Source organism: Rhinoderma darwinii, chromosome 5 (assembly GCF_050947455.1).
Source record: "Rhinoderma darwinii isolate aRhiDar2 chromosome 5, aRhiDar2.hap1, whole genome shotgun sequence".
Lineage (NCBI taxonomy): Eukaryota > Metazoa > Chordata > Amphibia > Anura > Rhinodermatidae > Rhinoderma > Rhinoderma darwinii.
Window position 1 is genome coordinate 339,984,945 of NC_134691.1, and position 27,413 is coordinate 340,012,357.

At 39.1% G+C, this 27,413-nt stretch overlaps 1 protein-coding gene across 1 annotated transcript in view; it reads left to right on the forward strand.

The window, feature by feature from the left end:
- Nucleotides 1-950: 950 nt before the first annotated feature.
- The window catches only part of LOC142652222 (protein HEG-like), a 33,074-nt gene continuing 6,611 nt past the window's right edge, over nucleotides 951-27,413 (forward strand). Inside the window, exons 1-6 of the mRNA XM_075827818.1 lie at nucleotides 951-1,203; nucleotides 17,072-17,220; nucleotides 18,386-18,444; nucleotides 20,290-20,444; nucleotides 22,379-22,507; nucleotides 23,830-23,872. Coding sequence (XP_075683933.1) covers nucleotides 1,191-1,203; nucleotides 17,072-17,220; nucleotides 18,386-18,444; nucleotides 20,290-20,444; nucleotides 22,379-22,507; nucleotides 23,830-23,872 — 548 coding nt within the window. The 5' untranslated portion in view covers nucleotides 951-1,190. The remainder of the gene's footprint in view (nucleotides 1,204-17,071; nucleotides 17,221-18,385; nucleotides 18,445-20,289; nucleotides 20,445-22,378; nucleotides 22,508-23,829; nucleotides 23,873-27,413) is intronic.

The window sequence follows — 27,413 nt, forward strand, 5'->3', positions numbered from 1 at the left end:
TATTATAGTAATGTAGTATTATAGTAATGTAGTATTATAGTAATGTAGTGTTATAGTAATGTAGTATTATTATAGTAATGTAGTATTATAGTAATGTAGTAGTGTTATAGTAATGTAGTATTATAGTAATGTAGTGTTATAGTAATGTAGTATTATAGTAATGTAGTATTGTTATAGTAATGTAGTATTATAGTAATGTAGTATTATAGTAATGTAGTAGTGTTATAGTAATGTAGTATTATAGTAATGTAGTGTTATAGTAATGTAGTATTGTTATAGTAATGTAGTATTGTTATAGTAATGTATTATAGTAATGTAGTAGTGTTATAATAATGTAGTATTATAGTAATGTAGTGTTATAGTCATGTAGTATTATAGTAATGTAGTATTATAGTAATGTAGTATTATAGTAATGTAGTAGTGTTATAGTAATGTAGTATTGTTATAGTAATGTAGTATTATAGTAATGTTGTATTATAGTTATGTAGTATTATTATAGTAGTTCAAATAACGAATTGATTAACAATAATTTTTTATTGTATCAAATTTGAAAGTAATGCGGTCGTCAACTTCACATTTTTTCTATGTGCGTCCTATTTAACTGGCCGAGTTTGAGACCCCTGGGCCAGCAGATGGCAGCGGTACAGTGAAGAGGCCAGCAGATGGCAGCAGTACAGTGAAGAGGCCAACAGATGGCAGCAGTACAGTGAAGAGGCCAGCAGATGGCAGCAGTACAGTGAAGAGGCCAGCAGATGGCAGCAGTACAGTGAAGAGGCCAACAGATGGCAGCAGTACAGTGAAGAGGCCAGCAGATGGCAGCAGTACAGTGAAGAGGCCAGCAGATGGCAGCAGTACAGTAAAGAGGCCAGCAGATGGCAGCAGTACAGTGAAGAGGCCCGCAGATAGCAGTGGAATACAGGAAAGGCCAGATGAAAGATGAAAGCAGTACACAAGACATGCCAGCAGATGGCAGTAGTACCTAGCACTTAAATAAATAACAATATTCAGAGGAGAAAAACCTCTATATAATGTGCATTCTTGGGATCGGTGATTAGGACTGACAACATCCTTTTTTGTTTTTTTCTGGAAGGACAAAATTTTCATGGCAAAATGGATAACCAAAAAAGAACCCTAAAATTTAAACTCCAGGCAAAACGTCATAATCAGTAGAATAGAAGTACTATGGTCATATGACATACCAGGGTGGGTAATTCTTCCACTCTGGTCCATAAAAAATAAGTTTCCAAGGTGCTATGTACATTAATGCCAGGGGAAATAACAAAATAGCTGCATGTTACTGAGCTGTACAGAAAGAGTTGCCAAAATCGATGCCCCATCCCCCTTTTGAAATCCCTTCCTGTTCTACAGCTATTGGCTGAAGCTGCAACTCACAGACTTCCTGCTCCACAGCTCCCTGCAAACAATACTGCAAAGGCTGAGTTCACACAGAGTTTTTTGCAGGAGGAAAATTCTGCCTCAAAATTCAGTTTGGGATTTTGAGGCAGATTTTCCTCTGCCTGCACAGCGTTCGCCGCGATTTTTACAGCGTATTTCGCTCACGCCCATTGAGTGCCACGGGGGGAAAAAAAAGCCACGAAATACGCTTTCTCCGTCTCCCATTGATGTCAATGGGAGGTCAGAGGCTTAAACGCCCGAAGAACAGACATGATGCTACTTTTTACCGCGAGGCGTTTTTTCCGCTCGCGGTAAAAAAAGCCTCCCATTGAAATCAATGGGAGGCCTTTTCAGCGGTTTTTTGGCGCGTTTTCCGACATGGTTTCCGCGTCAAAAAACGTGTAAAAAAAACCCAGTGTGAACTGACCCTAAGGGCATGACCACACGTGGCGGATTTCCTCCGCAACTGTCCGCATCAATGCCGCACAGAATCTGCGTTGCAGATTCTGCTGCGGATCTGCACAAAATGTGCAGTACATTGATGCGGACTAGCTGCTGCGGACTGCAGGAAAAGTGCTTCCCTTCTCCCTATCAGTGCAGGATAGAGAGAAGGGACAGCACTTTCCCTAGTGAAAGTAAACGATTTTCATACTTACCGGCCGTTGTCTTGGTGACGCGTCCCTCTTTCGGCATCCAGCCCGACCTCCCTGGATGACGCGCCAGTCCATGTGACCGCTGCAGCCTGTGCTTGGCCTGTGATTGGCTGCAGCCGTCACTTAGACTGAAACGTCATCCTGGGAGGCCGGACTGGAGACAGAAGCAGGGAGTTCTCGGTAAGTATGAACTTATATATTTTTTTACAGATACATGTATATTGAGATCGGTAGTCACTGTCCCGGGTGCAGAAACAGTTACTGCCGATCGCTTAACTCTTTCAGCACCCTGGACAGTGACTATTTACAGACATCTCCTAGCAACGCTCCCGTCATTACGGGAGCCCCATTGACTTCCTCAGTCTGGCTGTAGACCTAGAAATACATAGGTCCAGCCAGAATGAAGAAATGTCAAGTTACGCTCCGCACCACACATAACATCTGCGGACTTCATTGCGGAATTTCGATTCTCCATTGAAGTGAATGGAGAACTTCCGCAATGAGTCCGCAACCAGTCCGCCACTGCTCCGCAACAGACAGAGCATGCTGCGGACACCACATTCCGCTCCGCAGCCTATGCTCCGCAGCGGAATTGTACGCATCGTGTAAACGAACACTGCTAAATTAAAGTGAAAGTCAATGGAGAAACGGCTCCGCTGCGGATTAACGCTGCGGAGTGTCCGCAGCGGAATTTAAGTGAAATTCCGCCACGTGTGAACGTGCCCTAATACTTAGAGTTTACAACTGTGGGACCAAATGCAGGAGGAAGCATCTAAAATGGAGTAGAGACCTCTCATTATTACCAGCAATATGTGCAGAGAGCGGTAGAACAGGAAGTCTGTGAGGTGCAGTTTCAGCCAATAGCTTCAGAGCAGGAAGTGATGTCAAATAAGAGGATGAAAATTAAGTAACTTTTGCTGTTCAGCATAGTAACAAACAACAGTAGCGTTTTGGTCATAAATGACGTGACACTTTTTAGGGATTTTCCATTTCGTGGTTTAACAGCTCTAACTTTTTTTTAAATGTTAGATTACTAAAGGTGCTACTGCTCTTAACCTAATACTAAGGCCTGTGAGATTCGGGGATTGAAGAATATAACAACTATAATACTGCTCCCTTTATACAAAAATATAACTACTATAATACTGCCCCTATATACAAGAATATAACTACTATAATACTGCCCCTATATACAAGAATATAACTACTATAATACTGTCCCCTATATACAAGAATATAACTACTATAATACTGCCCCCTATATACAAGAATATAACTACTATAATACTGCCCCCTATATACAAGAATAGAACTACTATAATACTGCTCCTATATACAAGAATATAACTACTATAATACTACCTCCTATATACAAGAATATAACTACTATAATACTGCCCCTATATACAAGAATATAACTACTATAATACTGCCCCTATATACAAGAATATAACTACTATAATACTGCCCCCTATATACAAGAATATAACTACTATAATACTGCCCCTATATACAAGAATATAACTACTATAATACTGCCCCTATATACAAGAATATAACTACTATAATACTGCCCCTATATACAAGAATATAACTACTATAATACTGCCCCCTATATACAAGAATATAACTACTATAATACTGCCCCCTATATACAAGAATATAACTACTCTAATACTGCTCCTATATACAAGAATATAACTACTATAATACTGCCCCCTATATACAAGAATATAACTACTATAATACTGCCCCAATATACAAGAATATAACTACTATAATACTGTCCCCTATATACAGGAATATAACTACTATAATACTGCCCCCTATATACAAGAATATAACTACTCTAATACTGCTCCTATATACAAGAATATAACTACTATAATACTGCCCCCTATATACAAGAATATAACTACTATAATACTGCCCCAATATACAAGAATATAACTACTATAATACTGTCCCCTATATACAGGAATATAACTACTATAATACTGCCTCCTATATACAAGAATATAACTACAATAATACTGCTCCTATATACAAGAATATAACTACTATAATACTGCCCCTATATACAAGAATATAACTACTATAATACTGCTCCCTATATACAAGAATATAACTACTATAATACTGCCCCTATATACAAGAATATAACTACTATAATACTGCCCCTATATACAAGAATATAACTACTATAATACTGTCCCTATATACAAGAATATAACTACTATAATACTGCCCCTATATAACTACTATAATACTGCACCCTATATACAAGAATATAACTACTTTAATACTGCCCCCTATATACAAGAATATAACTACTATAATACTGCCCCCTATATACAAGAATATAACTACTATAATACTTCCACTATATACAAGAATATAACTACTATAATACTGCTCCTATATACAAGAATATAACTACTATAATACTGCCCCTATATACAAGAATATAACTACTACAATACTGCTCCCTATGTACAAGAATATAACTACTATAATACTGACCCCTATATACAAGAATATAACTACTACAATACTGCTCCCTATGTACAAGAATATAACTACTATAATACTGACCCCTATATACAAGAATATAACTACTATAATACTGCTCCTATATACAAGAATATAACTACTATAATACTGCCCCTATATACAGGAATATAACTACTATAATACTACCCCTATATACAAGAATATAACTACTATAATACTACCCCTATATACAAGAATATAACTACTATAATACTGCCCCTATATACAAGAATATAACTACTACAATACTGCTCCCTATGTACAAGAATATAACTACTATAATACTGCCCCTATATACAAGAATATAACTACTATAATACTGCTCCCTATATACAAGAATATAACTACTATAATACTGCCCCTATATACAAGAATATAACTACTATAATACTGCCCCTATATACAAGAATATAACTACTATAATACTGCCCCTATATACAAGAATATAACTACTATAATACTGCTCCTATATACAAGAATATAACTACTATAATACTGCCCCCTATGTACAAGAATATAACTACTATAATACTGCCTCCTATATAAGAGAATATAACTACTATAATACTGCCTCCTATATACAAGAATATAACTACTATAATACTGCCCCTATATATAAGAATATAACTACTATAATACTACCCCTATATACAAGAATATAACTACTATAATACTACCCCTATATACAAGAATATAACTACTATAATACTGCCCCTATATACAAGAATATAACTACTACAATACTGCTCCCTATGTACAAGAATATAACTACTATAATACTGCTCCTATATACAAGAATATAACTACTATAATACTGCTACTATATACAAGAATATAACTACTATAATACTGCCTCCTATATACAAGAATATAACTACTATAATACTGCCCCAATATACAAGAATATAACTACTATAATACTGTCCCCTATATACAAGAATATAACTACTATAATACTGCTCCTATATACAAGAATATAACTACTATAATACTGCCTCCTATATACAAGAATATAACTACTATAATACTGCCCCTATATACAAGACTATAACGACTATAATACTGCTCCTATATACAAGAATATAACTACTATAATACTGCCTCCTATATACAAGACTGTAACTACTATAATACTGCCTCTATATACAAGAATATAACTACTATAAAACTGCTACTATATACAAGAATATAACTACTATAATACTGCCCCATATATACAAGAATATAACTACTATAATACTGCCCCCTATATACAAGAATATAACTACTATAAGGCTGGGTTCACACGTGGCGGAATTTCACTTCAATTCCGCTGCGGACACTACGCAGCGTTAGTCCGCAGCGGAGCCGTTTCTCCATTGACTTCCACTTCTATTTAGAAGTGTTCGTTTAGACGATGCGTCAAATTCCGCTGCGGAGCATAGGCGGCGGAGCATAGGCTGCGGAGCGGAATTTGGTGTCCGCAGCATGCTCTGTCTGTTGCGGAGCAGTGGCGGACTGGTTGCGGACTCATGGCGGAATTTCTCCATTGAATTCAATGGAGATTCTAAATTCCGCAATGAAGTCCGCAGCTGTCATGCACATGTTATGTGTGCTGCGGATGCGTCTTGCTTTTTTGACATGACATTTCTTCATTCTGGCTGGACCTATGTATTTCTAGGTCTACAGCCAGACTGAGGAAGTCAATGGGGCTCCCGTAATGACGGGAGCGTTGCTAGGAGACGTCAGTAAATAGTCACTGTCCAGGGTGCTGAAAGAGTTAAGCGATCGGCAGTAACTGTTTCTGCACCCTGGACAGTGACTACCGATCCCAATATACAGAAACCTGTCAAAAAAATAGAAGTTCATACTTACCGAGAACTCCCTGCTTCTGTCTCCAGTCCGGCTTCTCAGGATGACGTTTCAGTCTAAGTGACGGCTGCAGCCAATCACAGGCTGCAGCGGTCACATGGACTGACGCGTCATCCAGGGAGGTCGGGCTGGATGCCGAAAGAGGGACGCGTCACCAAGACAACGGCCGGTAAGTATGAAAGTCGTTTACTTTCACTAGGGAAAGTGCTGTCCCTTCTCTCTATCCTGCACTGATAATAGAGAGAAGGGAAGCACTTTTCCCGCAGTCCGCAGCAGCTAGTCCGCATCAATTTACTGCACATTTTGGGCAGATCCGCAGCCGTAATCCGCAACCCGGATTAGGTGCGGCATTGATGCGGACAGTTGCGGAGGAAATCCGCCACGTGGGGGCATGCCCTTATACTGCCTCCTGTATACAAGAATATAACTACTATAATACTACCCCTATATACAAGAATATAACTACTATAATACTGCCCCTATATACAAGAATATAACTACTATAATACTGCCTATATACAAGAATATAACTACTATAATACTGCCCCCTATATATAAGAATATAACTACTATAATACTGCCTCCTATATACAAGAATATAACTACTATAATACTGCTCCTATATACAAGAATATAACTACTATAATACTGCCCCCTATATACAAGAATATAACTATTATAATAATGCCCCATATATACAAGAATATAACTACTATAATACTGCCTCCTATATACAAGAATATAACTACTATAATACTGCTCTTATATACAAGAATATAACTACTATAATACTGCTCCTATATACAAGAATATAACTACTATAATACTGCTGCTATATACAAGAATATAACTACTATAATACTGCCTCCTATATACAAGAATATAACTACTATAACACTGCTCCTATATACAAGTATATAACTACTATAATACTGCCCCTATATACAAGAATATAACTACTATAATACTGCCCCCTATATACAAGAATATAACTACTATAATACTGCTCCTATATACAAGAATATAACTACTATAATACTGCCTCCTATATACAAGAATATAACTACTATAAGGGCATGGCCCCACGTGACGGGTTTCCTCCGCAGCTGTGCGCATCAATGCCGCACAGAATCTGCGTTGCAGATTCTGCGGCGGATCTGCCCAAAATGTGCAGTAAATTGATGCGGACTAGCTGCTGCGTACTGCGGTAAAAGTGCTTCCCTTCTCCCTATCAGTGCAGGATAGAGAGAAGGGACAGCACTTTCCCTAGTGAAAGTAAAAGAATTTCATACTTACCGGCCGTTGTCTTGGTGACGCGTCCCTCTTTCGGCGTCCAGCCCGACCTCCCTAGATGACGCGGCAGTCCATGTGACCGCTGCAGCCTGTGATTGGCTGCACCCGTCACTTAGACTGAAACGTCATCCTGGGAAGCCGGACTGGAGACAGAAGCAGGGAGTTCTCGGTAAGTATGAACTTCTATTTTTTTGACAGGTTGCTGTATATTGGGATCGGTAGTCACTGTCCAGGGTGCAGAAACAGTTACTGCCGATCGCTTAACTCTTTCAGCACCCTGGACAGTGACTATTTACTGACGTCTCCTAGCAACGCTCCCGTGATTACGGGAGCCCCATTGACTTCCTCAGTCTGGCTGTAGACCTAGAAATACCTAGGTCCAGCCAGAATGAAGAAATGTCATGTCAAAAAAGCAAGACGCATCCACAGCACACATAACATGCATGACAGCTGCGGACTTTATTGTGGAATTTAGAATCTCCATTGAAGTCAATGGAGAACTTCCGCAATGAGTCCGCAACCAGTCCGCCACTGCTCCGCAACAGACAGAGCATGCTGCGGACACCAAATTCCGCACCGCAGCCTATGCTCCGCAGCGGAATTTTCAGCCACGTCTAAACGAAGCCTACTAAAAAGAAGTGGAAGGCAATGGAGAAACGGGTCCGCTGCGGATTAACGCTGCGGAGTGTCCGCAGCGGAATTCAAGAGCAATTCCACCACGTGGGGCTTTGCCCTAATACTGCCCCTATATACAGAAATATAACTACTATAATACTACCCCTATATTCAAGAATATAACTACTATAATACTGCTCCTATATACAAGAATATAACTACTATAATACTGCCTCCTATATACAAGAATATAACTACTATAATACTGCTCCTATATACAAGAATATAACTACTATAATACTGCCTCCTATATACAAGAATATAACTACTATAATACTGCTCCTATATACAATAATATAACTACTATAATACTGCCCCTATATACAGAAATATAACTACTATAATACTACCCCTATATACAAGAATATATCTACTATAATACTGCCCCTATATACAAGAATATAACTACTATAATACTGCCCCTATATACAAGAATATAACTACTATAATACTACCCCTATATACAGGAATATAACTAATATAATACTGCCCCTATATACAAGAATATAACTACTATAATACTGCCTCCTATATACAAGAATATAATTACTATAATACTGCCCCTATATACAAGAATATAACTACTATAATACTGCTCCTATATACAAGAATATAACTACTATAATACTGCCCCTATATACAAGAATATAACTACTATAATACTGCCCCTATACACAAGAATATAACTACTATAATACTACCCCTATATACAGGAATATAACTACTATAATACTGCCCCTATATACAAGAATATAACTACTATAATACTGCCCCCTATGTACAAGAATATAACTACTATAATACTGCCACCTATATACAAGAATATAACTACTATAATACTGCTCCTATATACAAGAATATAACTACTATAATACTTCCCTATATACAAGAATATAACGACTATAATACTGCCCCTATATACAAGAATATAACTACTATAATACTGCCCCCTATATACAAGAATATAATTACTATAATACTGCCCCATATATACAAGAGTATAACTACTATAATACTGCTCCTATATACAAGAATAGAACTACTATAATACTGCTCCTATATACAAGAATATAACTACTATAATACTGCCCCCTATATACAAGAATACAACTACTATAATACTGCTCCTATATACAAGAATATAACTACTATAATACTGTCCCCTATATACAAGATTATAACTACTATAATACTGCACCCTATATACAAGAATATAACTACTTTAATACTGCCCCCTATATACAAGAATATAACTACTATAATACTGCCCCCTATATACAAGAATATAACTACTATAATACTTCCACTATATACAAGAATATAACTACTATAATACTGCTCCTATATACAAGAATATAACTACTATAATACTGCTCCCTATATACAAGAATATAACTACTATAATACTCCCCCTATATACAAGAATATAACTACTATAATACTGCTCCCTATATACAAGAATATAACTACTATAATACTCCCCCTATATACAAGAATATAACTACTATAATACTTCCCCTATATACAAGAATATAACTACTATAATACTGCCCCTATATACAAGAATATAACTACTATAATACTGCCTCCTATATACAAGAATATAACTACTATAATACTACCCCTATATACAGGAATACAACTACTATAATACTGCCCCATATATACAAGAATATAACGACTATAATACTGCCCATAGATACAAGAATATAACTACCATAATACTGCCCCCTATATACAAGAATATAACTACTAGAATACTGCTTCTATATTCAAGAATATAACTACTATACTACTGCCCCCTATATACAAGACTATAACTACTATAATACTGCCCCTATATACAAGAATATAACTACTATAATACTGCCTCCTATATACAAGAATATAACTACTATAATACTGCCCCTATATACAAGAATATAACTATTATAATACTGCTCATATATACAAGAATATAACTACTATACCACTGTCCCCTATATACAAGATTATAACTACTATAATACTGCTCCTATATACAAGAATATAACTACTATAATACTGCTCCCTATATACAAGAATATAACTACTATAATACTCCCCCTATATACAAGAATATAACTACTATAATACAGCACCCTATATACAAGAATAGAACTACTATAATACTGCTCCTATATATAAGAATATAACTACTATAATACTGCCCCTATATACAAGAATATAATTACTATAATACTGCCCCATATATACAAGAGTATAACTACTATAATACTTCCCCTATATACAAGAATATAACTACTATAATACTGCTCCTATATACAAGAATATAACTACTATAATACTGCTTCTATATACAAGAATATAACTACTATAATACTGCCCCCTATATACAAGAATACAACTACTATAATACTGCTCCTATATACAAGAATATAACTACTATAATACTGCCCCCTATATACAAGAATATAACTACTATAATACTGCACCCTATATACAAGAATATAACTACTTTAATACTACCCCCTATATACAAGAATATAACTACTATAATACTGCTCTTATATACAAGAATATAACTACTATAATACTGCTCTTATATACAAGAATATAACTACTATAATACTGCTCCCTATATACAAGAATATAACTACTATAATACTCCCCCTATATACAAGAATATAACTACTATAATTATCTTTTTTATTTGAAAACTTGCAACAAATTATTACAATACCTTTGCAATACACTCATAACAGATAAAGAAAATAAACATTTGTCTCTTAATAACATCACAATCATTAAACAAACCATAATATATGAATATTGCTCCAGTATAGATTGTTTCAACTATTTTTCATGATATTATTCAAGACAGTATTACAGGAGAGTTCTTTATTGGTGACCGGGCAGCATCGCGCACACCACAGAGGGTACACGGTCACCACATTTATGACATATAGTAAGCCTCTATGATATAAACGGAGTTCGGGGTAGAAGTCTCCATACAGCAGCTGAGAGTTTCACTGTCCCACTAGATGTGGTGACTGCAGGGACACAGCAGGGACATTACTCTGTAGATAAGTCTCTTGTATAAAGAGGACATTGGTTTTGTTGTCAGACAGACGCTGGAATATCGCCTGCCGCCTGCTCCTATTCTTCACGCTGTTCACATTAATAGGAGGTGATTTTCAGCCTCATCCTGGTTACATGTCTTTCCTACTTTTTTTCCTTCTTCCACTACTATGTCCTGTAACACCCCATCTTTTGGTGGACATTGGGGGGGTCAGCATCTTCATCCTGAGGTTCGTCGTCTGGGTTGCGTGAGGAGACTTGCTCCATCTCTGCTTCTTCTTCCTGGTCATCTTCCCCCAGCGCACAGTAACGTCCCCCAGTTATCGCCAGTACTGGAGACTCCGGTGATTTCTTTGCAGCAGTGATTTTTTTCCTAGAAGAATCATCTGTTTTACTTCTCCTTTTAACCGTCTGAAATCCCTCCTCATCGATACTGGCCGCTGCGGCTGGATCAGCTGGTTTTTTACTGGTCGCTGCGGCTGGATCAGCTGGTTCCTTACTGGTCGCTGTGGCTGGATCAGCTGGTTTTTTACTTGTCGCTGCGGCTGACCCAGCTGTTTTTTTACTGCTCGCTGCGGCTGGATCAGCTGGCTCCTTACTGGTCGCTGCGGCTGGATCAGCTGGTTCCTTACTGGTGTTGGGCAGATGTTTAGATGTTTTGGTGACAGAGTGACTGGATATTTTACTTTTAGCATGACCTCTATTTTCAGTGGCTGGTGACACTTGTGCAGCATCCACAGATGGGACATTCGTCTCTGGAGCAGGGTCTCTGGTACTTCGGCTCACATCATCGCTGGGACCTCCAGGTTCTGGGGTCGTATCTACACATATGGAGACATCCTCCTGCTCTTCCTCCATGGCTTCTTTATTATGTTCTGCATGTGGACACTCCCGGAATGTATGTCCAGGTCCCAAGCACAGGTTACATATGACAGGTCCTGTACAATCGTCCTTCACATGCCCAAACTGACCACATAGTGAGCACTTAATACGGGAATAGTTGAATGCCAGGTGTCTGCCCCCACATCTATGGCACAGTCGCGGTTGACCAGGGTAGTAACATACGCCTCTCTCCGAGCCCAGGTAGAAGGAGTGCGGCAGATGTCTGGTCCCTCCATTCTCCTGAACCAGCTGGATCTTGACAGAATATCCTCCATTCCAGATCTCCTCCTCATCATAGATCTTTGTTGGCAGTCTCTTCACCTCACAATATCTGCTCAACCAGTGCTGCAAATCTGCCAGAGCCACCACCTCAGACTGGAACAGGACGGTGGCGGTGACTACCTGGGGTTTAGTCAGCTGGATGACATGTAGATGCTCCCACATCGCGTGCTCCTTTGTATCGTTATAAATACTCCAGAACAAGTCTAGACTATATTGCAGCTTGAAACTGATGTCATAATTCCTGCTGGAGGGAACGTGGATCAGAGCGAACACCTCAGAAGCTTTAAACTTCATAAACTCCTTCAACAAAACTTTCCCAATGTGGAGTCTGGAGGGGAGGTTTTCCTCTAGTCCTGAGTACCTGATTCTGACCGCATTCCTCCTCTGAGGTGCGGGGTTAGTCGGTCTTGTGACGCTGGAGAACAGTCTCCTGTACTGAGGTCTGTCAGCAGGTGGGTCAGGACTGGACCTCTCCTCAGCTGATTGTACTGCAGATCCTCCTGTGTCTGCTCCTGATCGCTGTGTAACCTGCACTCCATTCACTGACACTGTGGACGGCTGAACCTCCAGAACAGGGTCTGCAATGTCCGCCTCAACCTGTGCCGCTGGTTCATCAGATATCAGACTGTCAATCACCGCGCTGAGCGAGGTCTCACTTACAATGTCAGTATATGCGGCACTTTCTTGCTCACTCCCAGCAGTGCCACTCGCATTCACTTCATCAGTACTGCACATAGAGTCTACTGCAGTTAACCCCTCGTCAGCTGGCACACATTTCTCTGCTGCTTTAGCAGCATTTGTGTTGGCTGATTGCACAGACCCCACACATGATGAGAGATGTGATCCTCCAGCCACTGCACACTCATATCTTCCAGGGTTTCCCTGCTCCACAATATTATACACAGTCTTATAGTCAGTGTCTTTTTTTGCAATGATATTTTTTCTCTTCACAGTTTGGGCTCTGGTCTCCCTTTTGTTCTCAATTGCCCAGTTCTTTATTTTGGGTACTGTGCATGATTCTTTCTGCAATCTCTCCTTCAATATAACCAGCTCACGTGTGCAAACATCCAGACACTCACATTTCATCAGATTTGCCTTTGGATCAGTCTCTTGGTTAATTTCAGTTCTCAATTTGCGAACTTGCATTTCCATTTTAAAGATATTTTTCTTTGTCATTTTTGTGCACAATTCACCAACATCGTGAGATTCAGTTGACTCACCAGCCACCATTTCCAGATCATCACCTCCACCATCTCCATGCTGCAGGCCAAACTCCAGACTCTGGGCTTTCCCAGGATCATCAGCCCAGGACCCCTCCCCTCCACCTGGGTCAGAAGCCATGCATAGTCCTAACAGGGAGCTCACAAGCACACGTCTATCCTCTCCTATGGACAAGAATATAACTACTATAATACTGCCCCCTATATACAAGAATATAACTACTATAATACTGCCCCTATATACAAGAATATAACTACTATAATACTGCCCCTATATACAAGAATATAACTACTATAATACTGCCTCCTATATACAAGAATATAACTACTATAATACTACCCCTATATACAGGAATACAACTACTATAATACTGCCCCATATATACAAGAATATAACTACTATAATACTGCCCCTATATACAAGAATATAACTACTATAATACTGCTCCTATATACAAGAATATAACTACTATAATACTGCCCCCTATATACAAGAATATAACTACTATAATACTGCCTCCTATATACAAGAATATAACGACTATAATACTGCCCATAGATACAAGAATATAACTACTATAATACTGCCCATATATACAAGAATATAACTACCATAATACTGCCCCCTATATACAAGAATATAACTACTATAATACTGCTCCTATATACAAGAATATAACTACTATAATACTGCCCCTATATACAAGAATATAACTACTATAATACTGCCCCTATATACAAGAATATAACTATTATAATACTGCTCATATATACAAGAATATAACTACTATACCACTGTCCCCTATATACAAGATTATAACTACTATAATACTGCTCCTATATACAAGAATATAACTGCTATAATACTGCCCCTATATACAAGAATATAACTACTATAATACTGTCCCCCTATATACAAGAATATAACTACTATAATACTGCCAGTATATACAAGAATATAACTACTATAATACTGCCCCCTATATACAAGAATATAACTACTATAATGCTGCCCCCTATATACAAGAATATAACTACTATAATACTGCTCCTATATACAAGAATATAACTACTATAATACTGCCCCCTATATACAAGAATATAACTACTATAACACTGCCCCTATATACAAGAATATAACTACTATAATACTGCCCCCTATATACAAGAATATAATTACTATAATACTGCTCCTATATATAAGAATATAACTACTATAATACTGCCCCTATATACAAGAATATAACTACTATAATACTGCCCCTATATACAAGAATATAACTACTATATACTGCCCCTATATACAAGAATATAACTACTATAATACTGCCCCCTATATACAAGAATATAACTACTATAATACTGCCCCCTATATACAAGAATATAACTACTATAATACTGCCCCTATATACAAGAATATAACTACTATAATACTGCTCCTATATACAAGAATATAACTACTATAATACTGCTCCAATATACAAGAATATAACTACTATAATACTGCCCCTATATACAAGAATATAACTACTATAACACTGCCCCTATATACAAGAATATAACTACTATAATACTGCCCCCTATATACAAGAATATAACTACTATAATACTGCTCCTATATACAAGAATATAACTACTATAATACTGCTCCAATATACAAGAATATAACTACTATAATACTGCCCCTATATACAAGAATATAACTACTATAATACTGCCCCTATATACAAGAATATAACTACTATAATACTGCCCCTATATACAAGAATATAACTACTATAATACTGCCCCCTATATACAAGAATATAACTACTATAATACTGCTCCTATATACAAGAATATAACTACTATAATACTGCTCCCTATATACAAGAATATAACTACTATAATACTGCTCCTATATACAAGAATATAACTACTATAATACTGCTCCTATATACAAGAATATAACTAATATAATACTGCCCCTATATACAAGAATATAACTACTATAATACTGCTCCTATATACAAGAATATAACTACTATAATACTGTCCCCCTATATACAAGAATATAACTACTATAATACTGCTCCTATATACAAGAATATAACCACTATAATACTGCCCCCTATATACAAGAATATAACTACTATAATACTGCCCCCTATACACAAGAATATAACTACTATAATACTGCCCTCTATATACAAGAATATAACTACTATAATACTGCCTCCTATATACAAGAACATAACTACTATAATACTGCTCCTATATACAAGAATATAACTAATATAATACTGCCCCTATATACAAGAATATAACTACTATAATACTGCTCCTATATACAAGAATATAACTACTATAATACTGTCCCCCTATATACAAGAATATAACTACTATAATACTGCTCCTATATACAAGAATATAACCACTATAATACTGCCCCCTATATACAAGAATATAACTACTATAATACTGCCCCCTATACACAAGAATATAACTACTATAATACTGCCCTCTATATACAAGAATATAACTACTATAATACTACTCCTATATACAAGAATATAACTACTATAATACTGCCCCTATATACAAGAATATAACTACTATAATACTGCCTCCTATATACAAGAACATAACTACTATAATACTGCCCCCTATATACAAGAATATAACTACTATAATACTGCTCCTATATACAAGAATATAACGACTATAATACTGCTCCTATATACAAGAATATAACTACTATAATACTGCCTCCTATATACAAGAACATAACTACTATAATACTGCCCCCTATATACAAGAATATAACTGCTATAATACTGCTCCTATATACAAGAACATAACTACTATAATACTGCTCCTATATACAAGAATATAACTACTATAATACTGCTCCTATATACAAGAACATAACTACTATAATACTGCTCCTATATACAAGAATATAACTACTATAATACTGCTCCTATATACAAGAATATAACTACTATAATACTGCCCCCTATATACAAGAATATAACTACTATGATACTGCCCCTATATACAAGAATATAACTACTATAATACTGCTCCTATATACAAGAATATAACTACTATGATACTGCCCCCTATGGAGAAGAATATGGACTTGCTTGCTAGTTTTCTATATTTAGACATTTTTATTATTTCATTTACCAGTCAATTGACCTTTTAATTTTGTTTTCCTGGAAGCCAGAACATTCCCAGCTATGATTCCTTTCTCCGTCCTGTCCTGGGATGAGAGATCAGTGAATACAACAGAGCGTAGAAATAATGAAGATGAGGACAGTTATCCGGCGGCCGCCCAGTATCATCGGAGGATCCATAGAGTGGGGCTGTTGGTAAGAGTCACAGGACAAGACATTTTGGGTTTTCTGGGACGTCACCTATATACACACGGGATCCCTCTGCACATCCCCCATGTCACTGTATATGTCCCAACTTCTCTGGCTGTAAGGCCTCATTTACATGAGCGTGTGCATTTTGCGCACGCAAAAATACGCAGCGTTTTGCGCGCGCAAAAGGCACTTGACAGCTCCGTGTGTCATCCGTGTATGATGCGCGGCTGCGTGATTTTCGCGCAGCCGCCATCATAGAGATGAGGCTAGTCGACGTCAGTCACTGTCCAGGGTGCTGAAAGAGTTAACTGATCGGCAGTAACTCTTTCAGCACCCTCGACAGTGAATGCCGAACACAATATACAGCAACCTGTGAATAAAAAAAAGACGTTCATACTTACCAAGAACTTCCTGCTTCCTCCAGTCCGGTCTCCCGGCCGTTGCCTTGGTGACGCGTCCCTCTCTTGACATCCGGCCCCACCTCCCAGGATGACGCGGCAGTCCATGTGACCGCTGCAGCCTGTGATTGGCTGCAGCCTGTGCTTGGCCTGTGATTGGCTGGAGCTGTCACTTGGTCTTAATTGTCATCCCGGGAGGTCAGACTGGAGGAAGAAGCCGTGAGTTTTTTTACAAGTTCATGTATATTGGGATCGGAAGTCACTGTCCAGGGTGCTGAACCAGTTTAACTCTTTCAGCACCGTGGACAGTGACTGTCTCCTGACGTCGCGTACCGGACATTTTTTTTACCGGGTTCGGTCAAAACGAGTTCGGCCGAACCCGGTGAAGTTCGGTTCGCTCATCTCTAAGACACTCCGTTTGGATGTTTGTAAACAGAAAAGCACGTGGTGCTTTTCTGTTTACATTCAGAGTTTGACAGCTCTTGCGTGAATCACGCAGTTCGCACGGAAGTGCTTCCGTGCGACCTTCGTGGTTTTCACGCACCCATTGACTTCAATGGGTGCGTGATGCGCGAAAAACACAGAAATTTAGAACATGTCGTGAGTTTTTTTCAGCGCACTCACGCTGAGCAAAACTCACGGACCGTCTGCACTGCCCCCATAGACTTGTATAGGTCCGTGCGACCCGCGTGAAAAGCACGCGCGTCGCACGGACGTATATCACGCTTGTGTAAATCCGGCCTAAATCTCATATTGTTTCATTCCTCCAGTTCCAGAACGTTCTCGCTCACGTCCCGGGATATCTCACTACAACAGTCGCCGATGTCCAGTGAGTAATATGTATAAATGTGACAGAGAAAAGCCCATTATCTTCTATGTCTTTAGGTTTGTCATATTTATGTGCAAATGTTTTTGTTGACTGGATCCTCTCCAATCACATACAAAGCTGCATTTAAAATTCTGATTGCTGCTTGGAACCGGTTTGCGGTTTATTACCAGTCTACTGGCAGTCACGTGACCTATCTGCTCCGTTCTAACTGTGTAGCTGTCATCTGTGCTCCCATAATGCACTGCTCTCTGCTAATAGACAATCAGCAGCCTTCTGAATGCAGATTTGCATGTGACTGGAGTATAGGATATGGCGTTACTTAAATAATTTTTCCGGTTTAATGTAAATAAAACGAAATCTCTGCGTGAATGAAAAGTTCTACAACTTTCTAAGAGACTTTGGCCCAGATTTAGTAAGATGAGTGTTTGATGCGCCAGTCGTAGTCAGAAGCCGCTAGGAGTAAGATTCCTTTTAATAAATTTGTTGCATCTTGGGCTGTCTGTGCCCCACAAAGTAAAATCTGTGCCAGCTACGAGCTGGCGCATATTTCTATATAATTAATACTAATATCTAGTGTAAATTATAGTAAATTTGTCGTGCCATCATTTTTTCCGCGCCTCCTCACAGTAATCCCACCCACATTTTGGCAAGAGCGGCGTAAAGAAGTCTCAAATTTTTGTGTAAAACGACCGTGCACCAAAAGTGCCGTAAACCACTTAATAAATTCCCCCATTCGTGTTTCAATTCTTTAACATTTTCAAGATACTATCTTGCTGTCAGTGAATGAGAACCCTCTTGTTTACGTTCAAGGTCAGTAAATCCTGTACACAGCTAGTCCTGCACTCGATTCAGTTGTCTTCAGTCCAGGCAATGCTCTGTGAGCTAAACACATCAACAGCACAAATCTCTTCACTAGTTTGTTACAATGTATCAGTTTGGATTCCAGGTTGTTTAGATCACACAGCATTGTCAAGACTGGAAACACTTGTATCCAATGCTCAGCTGAGAGCAGAACTAGCTCTGTACAGGTTTTCAGCCTCTGAATGTAAACAAGAATGTTCTCATTCACTGACAGCAAGGAGAGCTCTTGAGTTCTCTGGACTGGAAACAAAAGGTTTACTAGAAAGATGTAGAACTTTTCATTTATACAATAATTAAGCTTTACCCCTTTAAGATCAGTAAAGCAAAGAATTTTGTCCAATTATTTAACTTCTTAATCTATGAAATGCTGTAAAAACGTTTTACTTTATGATGCTTTGTGACAGATTTGATGGGGTGCCGAGAAATGTGCTGGATTTCTATATCCTAAAAATAATCTATAAATAAGCATTTCCTCCTGAAAATTAAATATTCAGTAAATATAATGTCTTGAACACTTTTTTTATTTTTATCTGAAAAGGCCCAAATTTTCTTGCTGATTTATTTGTCTTTATATTTTCATAGCGGTCAGAGCTCCAAACCTCTACATTGCCGTAGAGTTACATGATAAAACTCTGCTACCTGCTGCCACCACTAGGGGGAGCTTAGGAGCCTACTGCATACTGTAGTGAACTCAATAATCACACAGTAAGCTCCTGAGCTCCCCCTAGTGGTGGCTGCAGACAGCAGAATATCATGTTACGATATGACTATGTAGAGGATCGGAGCTCTGTATCAGAAGACGTTCTGATCTCCCCTATAGAATGATGCATGAAGTGAAAAGAAGTGACCCCAGTGTCTAAAGGAGCCAAACCCTGTCCTGTCCTTATATCGTAGCGAGGAAGTGGTGACAGATCCCCCCTTAATGTCCCAGGTGGGAGGAGTTTGTGGCACTTTTGAGGTTAATGACGGCTCTGGCTTCTGCAGGTTGGATAATGACCACGTGACGATCGTTCATTTATTCTCCACACTGTATCCAATCACTGAGGAGGACGTGTGGAGGGAGCTGACTATCTCCCCGCTGCTCTGCCCTAAACCCCACTCGAGCTGCGTGTCTCCGCTGACCAGTGACGTCTATCAGGGTAAGATGATAAGACGATTTCTGGCCAATGATTGTCAGGACGTGTCCCGTCTATGATATCTTCTCAATGTGTAGATCCAGAAAAAGCCAAATAAAACTCACATGAGATAAGAGCCTTAAAGGGGGCGTCCATTTTCATGTAAGTAAAGCTTAAACATTGTATAATGAAACGTTCTGCAACTCTCTAATGGAATTAGTGTTTTATTTCCTCACCATTTTAAAGATCTCTGCTTACTGGCAGTGAATTAAGACAATCTTGTTTACACCTAGAGGGTAAAAAAAAAGTATAGACCAAATACTTTTCACAGCTGAAAGTTTGTTACAATTATATCCAGTCTAGACAATCCTCTGTGAGTGAATGATGATCTGATCGTTCTCCTGACATGTCTGTTTCCGTAAATACTAGCATACCCCATAAAATAATAATTCTGGAGCATCTTTTGGAAGAAATCTGCATTCTGCTATTTGTCTTTTATTCCTCCTGGAAATCGATGAATATCTGGGCCCCAAATGGGATATATGGCCCATATGGGCCCTTGAACCCCCTATTACTGTATGTCCATCAACCTTTTTCTTTTACCCAACTGCGTACATTGGATGGGCACCGGAGATCGGCCATTCTACTTCTTCTCAAGGACAGTGAACCAATGATTTGGAAATGAGGGCAACTTTATGCAGCCGCTCAGGCCCATGCCATATATTCAGGGGGTCTACGGGGGAGGGAGGATAGAATACTAATAGAGTCCTATGCAAATATTTTTACATATGTTAGTGGTTACCTGGAGTTCCAAAAATAAAGGCTGCAATTTTAGTTCCTTCATTCATTTTCTGACTCCCTGATGTGCAGTTTGCAACCTGCTCCTGGTTTTAGACTTTTCTCATGTCGACATGTCCCTCCTATTAACATATGGATGAGAGTTTTGTGTGTCCAGGATGCTGCTGCCTTCGCTCACACTCATGTACTAGCACAGCTTCATTCCTGTACTGATTTCTTCTTCTACAGCCCATGAAGGATCTTTTCTCCCTTGTGCTGACAGCCACTGATGTTGAGGACTGTGGGATTTCCCCCGTCCCCTTCCTGCATTGTCTGACGTGGGTGCTAAACAGCCTGTGTGATTTCTCCCCCCTCTGCTTTCCTCCCTATTTACAATCTTATTCAGTGCAGCTTGTGTGATCTGCCCTGCCTGAAGATGCTTTCCTTCCCCTCCACATTATGATCATCCATATATAAGCTATTCGCTCTCCCTGCTGCTATCTCTGTCATTGAAAAAAGTGAGGGGGCCCGGGGAGAGCTGTGAGCAACACAGCCAGGAGCCGCGGGCAGCCAGGAGCCGTGTGCTGTTGGATCCATGTCAGAAGCAGCAGCACAGCCAGCGATGTACAAGAGCTGCACAGACTTTACAGCAGCAACATGGCAGGATTTTTTTTTTATAAAGACTATATAGAAAGTATCTGAATTTAGGAAGCAAATAAACAAAACAAAATTCCAGTATAAAGGCGTCCACAGCCTTTAACCTTTAGTTACATAAGACCGAACCACCTTAAGCGAAGAACTACCATAAAGGGGTCTTTTGGTTTTATGTAACTATGACATACTGTGTCATTATGTGGTAAAACATAAAACATCACTTCTGGGAGAATTCACTCTTTAACAAATTGAGACTTATTGCAACTATGGTAGCAAGTTCCATAACATTACTGCTGTAACTGCAAAGAATTCTTTCCATGCCGGCGGTGAATCTTTCTCTCTAGTAGATGCAGATGATTTGATGTATCCCATGTTGCTCCACAGTGAAGCTCCAGGGTGGTCTGAGAGAATATATACTATACTGTGTGTGGGTATATATATATATATATATATATATTACACCAGGTGTATATATGTATATATATTATACCTTCTTAGTTTCTCTTTTCTCTTTCTCTACTTTGCAGGTCTGAGTCTGTGTGACTTTGATATGTGTGACTCCTCATCCAGCGACTGTCATAGCCACGGGGGGCTCGTGACCTGTGAGTGCCACAGAGGATATTATAAATTCGATCCCACAGAGCGCTCATGTAAAGGTGAGACAGCATTGTAGTCATTTAACCTGTCACTACCCCTGAGGAGACCACGTTTGTTGGCGATATTCTTTACCGCTTCTTTCGGACATTATATTGTATAATTGTTCCATTGGATATCATGATATTATTTTTGCAGTTTTTTTTCTCTTCTTTTGCTTATTGATTATGGTCATTTATACTTTTGTGCGGTTGGATTATTTGACTGTATTTGGAGATGGTCGTGGCATTTTGATCGTTCATATTCAGTGGCAATGATATGTTTTTGTGAGGGCCGGTTTTTAGGGGTAGTGACGATTTATGGCTTGTACCCCTGAGTTCTATAGTAATGTTGGGGTCCTTTTTTATTGATTTTCGTTTTTTGTTCTTCTTTATATATGATTTAAATAAAGTGTTTATAACATGTTGTACGCACATTTGATTGTTGGAGAGCTTTTTGCCATTTCCCGTGCCTTGTCCCTAAATTTTAACCAGTCACTAACCACATCTGGTCGTTAAAGGGGTTCTCCAGTTTTAAGTACATGAAGCATAATCATTGTACAATGGAAAGTTCTGCAACTTTCTTAAATAATTTGTGTTTCAGTTTCTCACCATTTTCAAGATCTCTGCTTGCTGCCAGTAAACGAAAACATTCATTATTTACATCGACTGGCTGAAAACCCATATAGAACGAACAAAGCCGAGGGTTTGTTACAGTTGTATCCAGTCTAGACCATACTTTTTGAGTAAGGGCCTGTTCACATCACCGTTCCTTTCTGTTGAGGGGTTCCATTTCCCTCACCATTGAAGCTGAGGTTTCAGTTTGCCTTTCCATTGAGGGGTTAACCCGACGGAAACCTTCAACGGAACCCCTCAACGGAAGGGCAATGCTGATGTGAACACAACCTTAAATGATTTGGACTACGAAATGTTACATTCTATTGATACATTGTAGCAAATTATCAGGACAGGAGTGAGATTTGTGCTGCTGATGTGTTTATCTCACAGAAGATTGTCTATACAGGATATTATTGTAACAAATCCTCAGCTGTAAGAAGTATTTGGTCTGCGCTTGTTGTAAACAACAATTTTTCCATTCACTGACAACAATCATAAACTTTGAAAATATTGAGATATTAAAACATAAAGTATATTAGAAAGTTACAAAACAATTACTATGCAATGATTAAGACCTCTCGGCATTAGACTGGATTTTTTCAAAAAAATTGGTTAGATCCACCCCTCCCCCCACACAATATATATCTGCAGACATATAATATGTGCTGGGTCTTTTGTTATAAATTTACTAAGACGTTAATTATTATTATTTTTTTGTATGTTTGCAGCATGTGGAAGTGGATTCCAGCAGACAGAGAATGGGTGTGAGAGGTTTGTAGCCTTCTATAATATATGTCGGTTATATCATATGGGGCTGCTATCTATTAATCTACATTTACAACTGTGAGCTGCATTCACTATTCTGCTGGTGGAGTCACTGTGTACATACATGACATTACTTATCCTGTACTGATCCCGAGTTACATCCTGTATTATACTCCAGAGCTGCACTCACTATTCTGCTGGTGCAGTAACTGTGTACATGCGTGACATTACTTATCCTGTACTGATCCTGAGTGACATCCTGTATTATACTCCAGAGCTGCACTCACTATTCTGCTGGTGGAGTCACTGTGTACATACATTACATTACTTATCCTGTACTGATCCTGAGTTACATCCTGTATTATACTCCAGAGCTGCACTCACTATTCTGCTGGTGGAGTCACTGTGTACATACATTACATTACTTATCCTGTACTGATCCTGAGTTATATCCTGTATTATACTCCAGAGCTGCACTCACTATTCTGCTGGTGGTGTCACTGTGTACATACATTACATTACTTATCCTGTACTGATCCTGAGTTACATCCTGTATTATACTGCAGAGCTGCACTCACTATTCTGCTGGTGGAGTCACTGTGTACAAACATTACATTACTTATCCTGTACTGATCCTGAGTTACATCCTGTATTATACACCAGAGCTGCACTCACTATTCTGCTGGTGGAGTCACTGTGTACATACATGACATTACTGATCCTGCGTTACATCCTGTATTATACTCCAGAGCTGCACTCACTATTCTGCTGGTGGAGTCACTGTGTACATACATTACATTACTTATCCTGTACTGATCCTGAGTTACATCCTGTATTATACTCCAGAGCTGCACTCACTATTCTGCTGGTGGAGTCACTGTGTACATACATTACTTATCCTGTACTGATCCTGAGTTACATCCTGTATTATACTCCAGAGCTGCACTCACTATTCTGCTGGTGGAGTCTCTGTGTACATACATTACATTAGTCATCCTGTACTGATCCTGAGTTACATCCTGTATTATACTCCAGAGCTGCACTCACTATTCTGCTGGTAGAGTCACTGTGTACAAACATTACATTACTTATCCTGTACTGATCCTGAGTTACATCCTGTATTATACTCCAGAGCTGCACTCACTATTCTGCTAGTGGAGTCTCTGTGTACATACATTACATTAGTCATCCTGTACTGATCCTGAGTTACATCCTGTATTGTACTCTAGAGCTGCACTCACTATTCTGCTGGTGGAGTCACTGTGTACATACATTACATTACTTGTCCTGTACTGATCCTGAGTTACATCCTGTATTATACTCCAGAGCTGCACTCACTATTCTGCTGGTGGAGTCACTGTGTACATACATTACATTACTTATGCTGTATTATTCTCCAGAGCTGCACTGACTATTCTGCTGGTGGAGTCACTGTGTAGATACATTACATCTCTGATCCTGTACTGATCCTGAGTTACATCCTGTATTATACTCCAGAGCTACACTCACTTTTCTGCTGGTGGAGTCACTGTGTACATACATGACATTACTTATCCTGTACTGATCCTGAGATACATCCTGTATTATACTCCAGGGCTGCACTCGCTATTCCGCTGGTGGAGTCACGGTGTACATACATTACATTACTTATCCTGTACTGATCCTGAGTTATATCCTGTATTATACTCCAGGGCTGCACTCGCTATTCCGCTGGTGGAGTCACGGTGTACATACATTACTTATCCTGTACTGATCCGGAGTTACATCCTGTATTATACTCCAGAGCTGCACTCCCTATTCTGCTGGTGGAGTCACTGTGTACATACATTACATTACTTATCCTGTACTGATCCGGAGTTACATCCTGTATTATACTCCAGAGCTGCACTCACTATTCTGCTGGTGGAGTCACTGTGTACATACATTACATTACTTATCCTGTACTGATCCTGAGTTACATCCTGTATTATACTCCAGAGCTGCACTCACTATTCTGCTGGTGGAGTCACTGTGTACATACATTACATTACTTATCCCGTACTGATCCTGAGTTACATCTTGTATTATACTCCAGAGCTGCACTCACTATTCTGCTGGTGGAGTGACTGTGTACATACAAACATAAACTAATCAAGGGGTCCTCCGTGTTTAGCTTTTATTAAACTTTCCCCTAAGGATTCATTTAACCTGCAGCAATGTATAAATGTGTTGGCCACATACATTTAGGGTGTATTCACATGTTTTAGAATATGTAGATCTGCCACAAAATCTGCATTAAAAAGATGGCAGCGGGGGCGTGGCCTGGACGTGGATGGCTGAGGACGCTTTATTGAATTGCTCCTGGACGCTAGAAGCTAAAAACGGCACAAATAAGCCATAAACCTTACCTGGTTCAGTGAGGTTCGGTCCCCTGGTTCTCCGGAACGTCCGGAGCGGAGCAGGTCCATCTTTGGAGGAGAATCTGAGGAGTTCCGAGCAGTCCTGAGGGTCGCGGCCTCTGGGTGGCATTTGCCTCCTGTGTGGGAGTTGCAGCTTTGCAGAAGAGGCAGTCTTCTTGGATGGGGCTGAGCGGCGGCAGCAGTGAGGGGGAGAGGAGAACACGCCGGACACACTGCCACAGCTAGTGGCTAGAACAGAGGTAATCCTCCATATAGACTCCTGTGTCCCCTTCCAGCCCGTTCTTAGTATCGCTTTGGCGAATAGATAAGGTGGGACGCCTATCCAATAAAGTTCTGGATTTAGAGGATAGGTCGAGGAGGAATAACGTACGGATTAGAGGTATTCCGGAATCCATTCATGCCTGATCAGTTGTTTCAATATCTCACGGACTTAATGGCTATAATGCTGGCTCAAAAATCTACTCTGGATATGACGATTGACAGGATTCATAGGATTCCTAAACCAAGATTTACTGCATCTCATTTACCAAGAGACACGATTGCTCGGATACATTTTTTCCATGTTAAAGATGAATTCCTGAAATCTCTCAAGTCTTCTCCGGATCTTCCTGAAAGATTTAAAGACATCGCAATTGATCCTGATCTATCTGCTGCAACTATGCTGCGACGCAAAGAATACGTAACTTCAACTAAGATCTTGAGGGAAAAAGGCACCCTCTATAAATGGGGCTTCCCTGTAAAGCTCATTATAAATAAAGATGGAGCTCAGCATGTCTGCCTGACCCCGGATCTATTAAGATCATGGGGCTTGCTTCCGTCTCCACCGAGTCCTCTTCGTCAGCGTGAGAAGCGTACGGAGATTATTACGCCACTTTGGTCTGAAAAACCCGGAAAGTCCACACAGAAAGTCAGGGACTGATTTTGCTGGACATTACATTCAGGTTTTGTTTACGTTGTGGGAGCTTCTCTCTGGAGTTTGAGATTTCATGCTCCTCGTTTCCAGCGTCGATAGGATTTCGCGATGGGCGAAAGGCTGGACTGTTGTCTCCTTTTCTATTTCCCTGAAAGAGGGAATTTGTTCTTGTTTGCAGTTGTTGTCTTTTTAATTTCCTTTTTGTTTTATTTTCATGATATTTCGCTAATACTTT